Below are 12,006 nucleotides of genomic sequence, written 5' to 3'. Positions count from 1 at the left end.
AGCGACTGCTTGGATTAAGGCTTATAATCATTCAAAAATTGTTGAAATTGAAATTCATATCAAAATTGTGTTTCTTGCAGTCCTAAATCTGAAAAGTGTGTTGGTATTCATTCGAAATTTCAGTGTTTTATTCAAATTTTTATAATTTGTGACTTTTGAAATTAAGTGTTTAATTGTAACAACCTTGATTTCCACTTTCAAATTTCAATTTTGCATGAAATCGAGTCAACTTTTAAATTTCGAAACTTGCATTGCTTTCAGCATTCCCTCTAAATTCATAAAATTCAAAATTTCAGTTTCCCTCTCTTTTTCAAAATTCAAAATTTGCATTTTTTAACAATCTTGGTAGGGTTCAATTTTGAGATTGCAACTTTAATTTGGCCTATCTACAGATCGTAAAATCACTCAATTTTTTCAGATTAGCTTTAAAATCATCATAACTTTCAACCCTGAAAATTTTGAAAAAAGTTGCGAGGACCGTGTGCACCCCGAGCGCCACGGTCCCGGACATTTTTTTCGAAATTTCGGGAGATTGTCCTGATTGTATTTAACAGCTTAAATCTAGGAGATTGGCTGATTTTATTGAAATTTGCTACCTCTAAAATTCAAAATCTTCTCTCTTTCTTTAGTGCATGAGTTTTACAACAATAAGCCCTACTTACACTATTCCCGTTAGACGAAGCCTTAGAATTAAGTCCTTCCAAGGTGTAATTACCGAGGAGATGGAACCTAATTTGAATGGCCTTTTTAACGAGGACATGGGTAATTCCTCTAATCCTCTTAATGATGAAGAAGCTCTCCATGAGGTTTCTGTAGAACAACTTTCAAAATTGGATAACCAATTTGATGATTTTCGACAATGGATGTCTCAAGAATACCCCAATAGCGAAGCTCTTTCATTAATTGAGGGTCTAAAACGTATGGTTCAAAGTGATAAGAATGGAATTGATATTTTGCGTGGTATTGCACACATTGTGGATTCGAATGTGATGCCTATGAAAAGTTGTGCCGAAACCTAAGGTTATACACAACCTCCTACTCAAGTCAATCATTCTATTCCTTTGACGACTCCTATTGCTAGTATACCTACTTTTACATCAAACATAATGACTACGTCAACACAAGATATTCCCCCTATGATCACCAGTCATGGGGGCAATCCTTCTTCTTCAATCAACCCTCTTCCTTCATTCAATCCGACTTCTTCATTCATTCCTTCAATGAGTGCTCCTATTATATCTCCACAAATAAACACGACGCAAGGGGGCAATTCATTTAACCCTTCCATTCCTCCTTGTAGTGTTCCTCCTGTCCAATCATCTCCTATGACTAACTATCATAGTGTCCCACCACCTTACTCTCTACCTTCTTTCAATAACATAACACCACCATCACAATCTAACACGTCTAATATGAACTCTTCGACTGAAGCGACCATTAACAATCTTGCACAAACTGTCTCTTCTTTACAACAACAAATTGCTTCTATGAATCAATCTAAGTTTAGTGTGCCCACATTTGATGTTGCGAGCCCACTTTCTCTTGACATTGTTCGAGCTATCCCCCCTAAACATGTTGAAATTCCGCATTTGGAGCTTTATAATGGTAAGGGTGATCCTCTAACACATGTTAAGACTTTTCAAACAATATGTACTGATTTTGCTTATGACCAAAGGTTGCTTGCAAAACTGTTCACTAGAACATTAAGAGATAAAACCCTACAATGGTATTGCTCGTTGCCTTCCTATTCTATTTCTTCTTTCGAACAACTTGCAAATGCTTTCATTCAACAATTTCAAAACAATATAAGTCCTAAAGTTACTTTGATTGATTTAATGCATTGTAAACAAGGTGTTAAAGAAAAAGTGATTGATTTCATTGGTAGATATAAGCATTTGTATGCTCAAATCTCTTTTCCAGTGCCTGACAATGATATTCAAAGAATTTTTATTTCTAATTTGCAAAAAGATATTAGAGAAAAACTCCTGTTTTCTGAGTTTACTTCTTTCCAACAGTTGTGCGCAACTCTTCACAATTATCAACTGACTATGAGTCAAATGGAACAATCACATCCTATGGCTCCGAGTGATAAGGGTGATAGTAGTCAACAACCATTTGGGAAGTTTAAACCGAACAGGGAGTCCATTAAATTCAATGAAAACATCATCAACAACAATGTGAATGCATCATCAAGTGTGCCTCCTATTTCTAAGTTTTTCAGGAAAGAAAGAAAGTTTACTCCTTTGAATGAATCATTGCATAGTATTATGAATAAGTTATTGGAACAAAATGTGCTTACTCTTCCTCCTATAAGGCAAGTAGATCCTGCAAAGATTAATTCGCCCTATTTTGATAACAAATCTTTTTGTCAATTTCATCGTCATCCTGGGCATGATACTGAAAAATGTTTTGCTTTAAAGGGTAAAATTCAAGATTTGATTGATAATAATACTATCTCTATTTCTGGTGTGAATGATAAAGGCAACACATCTGTAGCTCCTCCTAACCAAAATCTTCAGATTTTTACGGATCCATTGCCTTCTCATACCTCTAATGCGATTGATACTACTGATTCCTCTGTCTCACCTGATGATCTTGTGTCTATGACTCCTAATGTGATTAACTTTGTAGAGCAGCAGAAAATCCCTAAAGAACCTTCCATCACATTTGATTCCAGTGAAACTATCAGGGCACCTGATGGTCCTTTATATATAGTTGCAAAAGTCAAGAATACACCTTACCGTGGAGTGCTTATTGATCCTTCTTGCATGATTAATGTCATTACTGAAGAATTTCTTTTTACTTTGCAATTGAATCAAGTAATCTGTGATGAAACAAATGTGGTTGTGAAACTATTTGATGCATTTTCTTCTGCTGCAATTGGTTCTATTACATTACCTATTGAGGTCCATAACAAATCCCTTGATGTGGACTTTTCTATTATTCCATCATCTGAACAATTTCGTGTGAAGCTAGGCTATCCTTGGCTGTCTTCCATGAAAGCTATTGCTTCTCCTATTCATAAGTGCTTGAAATTTCCCCATAATGGTGAAGTTGTTACTGTCAATCATAGTCTCTTTAAACCAGCTGAAAGAACTTCTAGCGTTCCTATTGATTACTTTTGGCCTAAACAATTCCAATCTCTTCCTCCGCGAAGTGATCATCTTTTCAAATCTTATCAAAAGTGGAAAAAAGATATGATCCTATCTCTAAGTGAGCCTAGAACACCCAAACTTGATATTCCCATCATTCTTGAGAAGGAAGTTCTTCCTTTGAAAGATAAAACTAATGTCTTTCCTCAAGAAGATTCCCAACCCATCCCTATGGATGTGACTATGTCTATATCTAATAAACTTCCTAAAGGTAGACCTATCCCTCCTCGTCATGATGGACTTGGTCTCCTTCCTAAACCAAATATTCCTCCCTTATATGGAGCAGTTCCTCCTCCTTCCTCTTATGGAGAGAAGAGACCTTCCTCTTCTCCTATTGTTCAACCTAAGAGACCACAACCTAAACACCCAAGTGATAAGGATGAGAACATTCCTCCTCCTCAATCTTCTCAACTTCCTACTAAGACTAGACGAAATCGTTCTGCACGTGAACGCCGACGAAAGCGTCGTCTTAGAGCTCAGGCAGTTGCTTCTCAAACTTTGCAATCCCCAAAAACACCTTCAGCCAGTATTATTCCATTTTCTCCTCGGCCGATGATTGAGCCGAAATCTCCTAAACATAAGATGCATGATGGTCTTGATCCTGTGTGAGTTAAAGATCCTATTTTTATAAATCTTGATGATGATATAGCTGAAAATGTTATTCATGATGAAAATGTTACTCCTGTTCATTCTGATAGTGAATATGAATATGTTGATGTTAATAACCATCTATCTAACGAATTTTCTAAAGCACTTATCCTAGCTCCTAGACAAGAACACCGTGGCTTGGGATATGAACATAGCCCTTGTTTGGATCTTGTGATAGCTCCATCTGCTGTGTTGGATGTTCTTCCTCTAGCGTGTTTCCTACCTTCCCGAAATATTGATCAGCAAGATCGGGGGGTAGATGACGTGCTAGACTAGTTTCATTAGCATAGCAGATTCTCTCCTCCTCTCTTGATCTTTTGTTACTTCTTCTATGTGTTATTCTCATTCTTCTATTTGTTGTCCTTAGTGTTGTCTACTTGAGGACGATTCAAAGCATTGAGATCTCTTTTGGTCTCTCTCACGTTGACTCAAAAGACACATGTGTTCCCTTCTTCTAGGTGACCTTCCTTGATTGGGGAATGAAGAACAATTATGCATACATACATATGATATACATGAATTATCATACAGCATACTGACCCCGAGGGAAGCGAAGTCACCTCGTGCTTTGTGTTTTGTGTCTATTATCCTTGGGTTTATCTCACACTTGGGGGCTAAATCCTTGTGATAACGTGCTCCTTTCCTTTCTCATTTCTTATATGTATCACTACCTTAAAGCAATCACCCCCGGTGAGGCGTGTGCGATCGCTTTAACGTAGGGGGGCATACATCCCGTTCATATCTTGACAAATTTAGCTTTGCCTTGAAAATTTTTGATATCTTTCTTACATGACTCATAGTGAGGGAACCTTACTACTGACAGTCATGGTTCTCCCTCGTGATCTTCCCTTTTACTTTGTCAATCGAAGTCGTAAGATCCTTAGTCCACTCGGGGCTTGGTGTATCTTGCCTCCTTGACGTGGTGAAAGTTTTTCAATGTTGTTTCCTTGTACTTTACCGGAAGTATGAGCGTACGCTTATACTCCCGCTAAAGTGGGGGCTAAATGTAGCGTCCTAAAATTGCGACACTTGCAATTTCGACTGCATTTGGGTCTTCACGATGGCGATGCAACACAGAACCTGAATGGAGACCCCGAAACTTGTTCATGACACCAAAAACTGCATTTCTCAGCACCCTGGCCTGATCTTCCTTGCACCCCACTGTCCCTGGAGGTGGGACCATGGCGCCCAGCGCCCTGGTCTTTGGCCCTATTTTTGGGCCCGGTCTCTTTTGGGTCTCGGGTCTTTATGTTTGCAAATTGGAAAATAACATTTCCTGGTCACCCTAAGGTCGGGAAAATCAGTCTTTTAACCCTAATTGGCAAGTATATAAACTACATTTCCTCTCTCAAAAAGGGAGGAGGACATATGTGTGCAAAGGCGCGAAAGCAATATTCAAGCATTCAAACATTCAAGCATTCAAGCATTCCTTCAAGCAATTGAGCATTCTAAGTCTCCATTCAAGGCTAAGTGTTGCATTCAAGACAAGGATTCAACCATTGAAGAGGAGATCACTTACAACACATTACATACAACATACATTACACCTTCGCATGTAAGAATACAAACATTCTTACAACAAGGTATCAGTACTTGTTTACATTACAAACATTTACATTTACAACATTCTCATTTCTTGGTTAATTCCAAAACCGGGGTTTGACCTAAAGGCAAACCCCTCATCCCTAACCCCCCAATCGTCCTCTCTTTTCTGTGTGTAGGTTGCAGGTACGCGACTGTAATTGAAGATCTGGAATCCTTGTGCAGAGACGAACAGATCCACCTTCGTTTCGCGGATTTTTCGGAGGACCGTGTGCACGCCGGGCGCCATCGTCCCGTCAACTTTCGCTCAAATTTGCAGAACAGCACCGTCTCGACATTTTACTGCTAATTCCAGGTCCGCAGCTCCATCCTATATTCCTATCTCTGTTTATAAGTGAATCTTTCTCACTTTTCATGCATTTCTAGTTCAATCATTCCATCTACATTTCTTTACAAAAGAGGGTATCCTTGATGTCACAACCCTTGAAACTCATTTAGAATCCAATCTTGCATTGCGTGGGATTGGATCTTGTGGGTTTCAACCCCTCTTTTGAATGTAAAGTCTCTCCCAAGTGAAAACCGTCAACCCTAGTGACTCTCCCTTCTCTCTCCTTGGAGTTGGGGAGGGGAGAACGACTAGGGTTCGATTTTTCTGCTTTACAGACATGCTCGATCTCATACTCCATAAAGTAGAGCTCATAGTTGTCTCAATCTTCCCACCAATCTTTAGCTTCTCCCAGTGCTCTTAGATAGCTAGACATTAGTAAATGTCTTATCTTGCTTTGATATTTCTTCTCCCAAACTACTAGTTAGCCACTTTAAAAAGTACAAACTATTGAGAATGAGGTTTGTGATATTGCTCTTATTAAGGAACCCATTCCTAATGTTTAAAATAACCTAGAAACATGAAAATTAGATGATTGCAAACTATCCCCGTTATAAAATCCATCTCTTATAACTCTTACTAAGGGAGAGGACCCATTAGTTGTGCACCCCAACTTCACGCTTCTCAAAATCTTACGTGGAAATTTCAAATCACTCCCAATTTTTTCTAGTAGCTTACTTGGCAAGTTCTCTGCTTATAACTAAGGTTTCAGGGCCACATCAACATGCTTTTTGCCAAGGTGTACAAAACAACCCAAAAAAAGGTGAAACCAATAAATGTGCAAAAGTTGCCCCAATACTTGTGCAAGTGATGTGGCATCACATGATTGTTTACTTCTTACAACACATGGTATATTTCATTCAATTATTGGTACTCATCCTAAGCAATAACAACTTTAAAGTTACAACTATTGGTACAATATTGTACAAAAATTAAACATTAAATCAGCAAATATGAAGGTATTAATTCAACAACTTCTATCAAAAGATAACTAATTTTCTCCTGATTTGATTTGTTATTTTATCTCTAAGATCTTTAACATGAAAAACTTTTATAATTAATACACATGCCAAAAAGAAGAAGAAAGAAATGCTCAAACGGATACCTTTTTCACCATTACAAAATGTAAGGAGGAAAATTTCGACAAACCCGGAAAAACCCACATTGGGATTTTAGGCTGCAATCAAATACAAATTTCAAAGCACAGAAGGGAAATATAGAAGCGCAGGCCGTGTGTATTTAGAACAGCAGCAATACGGTTCAAGATTTTTGGTCTTCTATCCAACCCTTGTCCAAGAGAGAAAGAACAAAGTCATGGGTCTTCGAATTCTGAACGAGGCATTGAGCAAAATAGTGAATGCAGAAAGAAGAGGCTTCGGAAAGGTTGAGCTCCAGCCCGTCTCCATTCTCATGGCCAAGTTTCTCAATATCATGAAAAATCGAGGTAAATTTTTCTCCTAAGTATACATAGATTTTAGTTGAGTTTTCTTATCACTCTTATTTCCGAGCAAACTCTAGTTATACTTAAAAACCACACAGTAACAGGGCGCATCGTCACTTGGGGTTTATCCAAGCATGTGCCAAATTTCATATTGATGTTTCCTCTTTTTGATCCAGTCAACGTTGGATTTTTTGAGCCAGTATATCCTTTTACTGAGCTGTGACAAGTGTATGTATGCATCTCTGTTCGTTCTGTTTAATGAGAGGAGTTAGACCTTGGCCTTGAATTGCTCTTTGAACTTTTTGAAGCAGTTTTTAAAGGGTTCTGAGTTGGGAGGAGACATTGCCAATTAAAGATTTATTCGAGTCTTTGATTTATCGCTTCACATAGTTAAGTTTTTCTGCAAATTTGTACATAGTTGTTACATGGAAATTTGTACAAAATGGTTGTTCCATGGATCACTGGAGTTGTTTGCCCTATTGCCTAATACACATTTTGAAATCAGAGTGTGATAAACATATTTGCTCAAATCTGAATACAGATGGTCTTTTCTGGATAGATGGGATGCAATGGATTGCATTTTTGGCCAATGACCCGAAAGACTAGACTCATTGAGAAATGATTCCATCTGATAATGGCTATGAATTCAGTGTTATATGAAATTTTTCTGCCCAAATTTTTAACAATATATTTGAGACCCTTGGAGATTGCACCACGTACATTTTCCATTGAGAAGCCTAGCTTCATAGGAGGAGTGCTGCTTTCTAGCTGGTGAGGGATTTTGCTTTCCTACTGATTGAATCATGTTCTTGCTTCCCTCCTTGCTCCTCTCCCACCTTTTGGACGACGGATGGTGTTAAAATTGCTTGTAGTAAACAATTGTTGATGCATGGTAGTTGAGTCGCAATCTTTGAGTTGTGCGAGAAGTGAGGTCCTTTGATTATTACCAAAAGGCATATGCATAGATTTAAAATCTAAATAGTAACGTGGAATCCATATGAATAGTCTAACGGTAGTTCCTACTGAAAGCTTTGGGAACTCCCATGAAATATTTGAATGGGTTCTAATGGACCAAAGCTTTTGAAAGTGAATATTAGATAATTTGTTTAGGATTCCAGATTTTAGTGAATGTGTGATAATGTTTTGCTTGCTTTTAGGTTTGTAAGAAAAGGGGAACTATTTTTTGGGATTTGATACAATAGACGAGAAAAAGTGATTTGCTGGGGGTACTTGTTGATGTGTTTTTATGCACAATCAAATACAGAATAAAATACCAAGGTATCTTATCTTCTCTTGAATAAAGTCTCTCAAATGCTATGCTTTGCGATCAAATGAGACAACTCCAAGGTTTCTACTGTGAGGTCTTGACTCGTGGATAAGCTCAATGGTTGATGTGATTGCTGGTAATCCAAGGGGACTTACATTGAATAATTGAATTTTGACGTTTGGATGTTGCTGGAACTTAGATTCTAACTACTTGCTTGGAAAATAAAATGACAATAGACATGAGGTTTAGGGATTCTAATCCTAAGACTGCAAGAGACAATGAATGATTAGGTGAAATTCAAGTAAGCCTCGCTTTGCCATCAACGAACAACTCCACAAAGCTAGTGCGATCTCCTAAAGTAAGCATATGATGTCCAAATCACCACCAAGAACATAGACACCATTAAAACAATGCATATCAATGAAGAACTAGCAATTGAAGTGAAGTTTGGCTAAATAGATCCAGTTGACTATGCAAGGCAAGTCTACAATTAACAAACTGCTAGTAGTATGGACATACGAATTTCACCATTGATCATGCACAAAGTTCTTTCATTCATCTAATTATCATTATCTAACAAGAAGATCCAACAAGAAACCATGCAATTGTAGAAGAAACAACACATTCTACCATAAGTTCAATGAAAATGATGTTTATTTACAAACTTGGCAACAATTTCTGCCTTCTCTTCCTATTCTACTCTAGTTGTTATCTGCTACTAAATTATTCTTGAACTACTAACTATTAACTATTTGCTTGCTATTAACCTTTACAAATGAGAAGATTGAGCCTTCTATAGATAGCTCTTTACAATGAGTGGCTCAGATTGATTCACAATCAATGGCTGAGATTACAATATGAAAACCCTAATTAGGGTTTGTTACAACAAACTCTCCTTAGCCAATGAAATAATTACAATATTTGGACACGTCTTCTCTTAAATATTTGACCAATAGATTGTGAGGGTAGGTACATTGGAGTTTGTGTCCCCATGGGTGAGTCAAGTGCATTGCATCTGAACATGCTGATGTGGAACCTCTTGATTGGCAAAGTGGTGACTAGGATGCCACCTCAACTTGCACTTGTAGACTTGATTCATTGTCATGGATGGGTATTGAGTAATATCTCTTGATACTCAACATTATTCAGTTTTCTCAATGTGATTATGATTGATCTTCCCTTATTCATAATCACAATTTTGTCATTCCTTGGTGTCATTCTTGACTTCATGTTGTGGAATCCTTGATTTCTCATCACCTCCTTGTAGTGTGAATCTTGCCTTGATCTTTTCTTGTTACTGAACCTAAGTTCTTCATGCTGATGTTGTTCGCCTCCATCTTAACTTTTGATGTCGATCTTTAATATTTGATAAACCCTTGAATGTGATGAACTCTCACCTCACATCTTTATGTTTCCTTTGTATGCACTTGCAATCATGTCTACACTTCACCTCTGATTTTATAATGCTATCATCCTCCAAGACTAGATTGCTGATGTTGAGGTTGAACTCGTTGTCAGAAAGCTTTCCTTGTTGATGCTGATCGTAGATAGAGTTTGCTGATGCTGAAGATTGTTAATGTTATAGCAACACAGAAATCTGAAACAAGATACACGAAATTTATTCTGGGAAAACCCTCTACTTGAGGCTGAAAAACCCAACCCACTCAAAAATGAACTTTATTATATCTCTTTATTTCAGGTTTCTCAACCTCTTCTTTTGGCGCGCTTGAGGTTCTTTCGTCTTTTGAAGACTGGGAATTGAGACTACCCATCAAATTGTATGTGAATCGGGTTCCTTCATGGGTTAGCCTCTCTATTTGTTGGGACAGCCAGTTATCTGTGTACCTTCTTGGACCCTCCATGACAACTTCAAAATCTATGATAGGGTCCTGAGTCCAATCAATGGTTGGCGGGAGGTCCTTGACTGCTTCAAATTCTCGGACTTGCAAGCAATTTCCATAGTTTGTTACTTGATCCGGAACCTAGCGGTACTCATAAAGTCACATTTGTTGAACACTCAACCTTGAACATTCCTGCCGACGGACTTCAAAATCATCTGAACAATTGCTCCAGTAGTCCTCTATTGATGCCTTGGCCCTGTAATGCTTGCCGTAGGCATTCTTTCCCAATCCATCATGATCAAAGCATTTCCTAGGGAAATGTTCCTGTAAGCAATAGGAGGCCAGTTCGTCGAATGACTCCTCGACCTGCACTGAATTCTTGAAGTGCACATCAAGGTTACCTAAGATCACGGGGAAGGTGAATCCTGATTGCTTTTTGTCCCTGAGTATGCTGCCTGCTGGGTGTGCCTGCCTTGCTACCTCCATGAGGACTAATCTATCTGATGGGTAACACGGAAGCCGATACGGTGTTTCCTCAAAGCCGACTATTCTGATGTAGGTGAATTTGGAGAACTGGATGAACCATGCACCGTATTTCCGAATCAGGGTGGTAGCCTGCGTTGACAACCTTATGTGCAACCCTCCTTGCATCAATCTGACTATGCGCATTGTAAAAGTGTCATTGACCCGCTCATATTGACCAATCGCATATGCAATGTTGTTCTTTTCTCTTTGGGCTACGTCATAGTAATGCAATTGAGGATAACAGTCCTATACCTTTACTTGATTTGGCCCGTTCCCAATCTCACCTCTCTTGATTAATTCTGGTAGCGGCTGATGTCGAGCAAACATATAGACCAGGTAGGAGGTCATAGCGAAGTACTTCTTCTCTTTGAGCTCAACCAGCTGTGTATGAAAATTATCGCCGATAATTTGAGCCCAGTCGATCTTAGATTTCCCACCAAAGACTTGCCCGGTGAAGTAGAACATCCATTCCTCAAAGAGATTGGATTGCGGAAGTCCCATGACTCGGCTCAACAAGGTAACCGTATCACCATATTCGTTGTGGAAGTTGCTTCTGTGGGTCTTTTTGCTGATCCTAATGCTTGGGGGTCTTCTTTCTTTGAACCACTTCATTTATCAGTGTTTTGCACGGAGTAGGACTCTTGTCATAAGCAATTTGGGCTTCATCAATGGTTACAGTAGTAGGATTATGGGATATCAAATGCTTCCCCAATGGCTTCAGGTGTGAAGTCGGCCATTACCATCCCTTTCAACACTACCAATCTGGTTTCTGGTTGATAATGCTTGGCGACTTCAACTACTAGTTCATAATTCTGCACGGGCGGTGGGAAACCAACAGCTTGAGCAATACTACTCTCCAACATCCGTTTGGGCTTGCCATAGGCGTTAGGAGAGTATACGCTGTTCCTAAAATCCTGAATATCTATATGTCCCAGGTCCGTATCTCCTTTATTGTCCCACACACTTTGGACCTTTGACTCTTTGACTCCTCCTCCTTGGTACTGATACTTTATTTTTTCAAACTTGCGGGGAATGTCAGCTTTGGAAGTCTGTGATGCTCTGGTTGCGTCAGGTGCCTTTGAAGACTCCGTCGCTGATTTAGGCATCTATCCTGCACAATCGGACACGAATTACGAGACATGCTTGAGAAAAAATGTGGGTTAGCAGTGCCAGAAGATGACGTTAGCACTAAAATCGTTAAGTAG

At 38.8% G+C, this 12,006-nt stretch overlaps 1 protein-coding gene across 1 annotated transcript in view; it reads left to right on the top strand.

Annotated features, from left to right (window-relative positions):
- The first annotated feature begins 6,825 nt into the window (after nt 1-6,825).
- LOC131072124 (small ribosomal subunit protein uS8my) overlaps nt 6,826-12,006 on the top strand; it is a 121,340-nt gene continuing 116,159 nt past the window's right edge. The window contains exon 1 of the mRNA XM_058008185.2: nt 6,826-7,171. Coding sequence (XP_057864168.1) covers nt 7,042-7,171 — 130 coding nt within the window. The 5' untranslated portion in view covers nt 6,826-7,041. The remainder of the gene's footprint in view (nt 7,172-12,006) is intronic.

This window comes from Cryptomeria japonica, chromosome 6, assembly GCF_030272615.1.
Source record: "Cryptomeria japonica chromosome 6, Sugi_1.0, whole genome shotgun sequence".
NCBI classification, from domain to species: Eukaryota; Viridiplantae; Streptophyta; class Pinopsida; order Cupressales; family Cupressaceae; genus Cryptomeria; species Cryptomeria japonica.
Note: the sequence above shows the minus strand (reverse complement) of the source record. Positions and strands in the feature narration are given on the sequence as shown.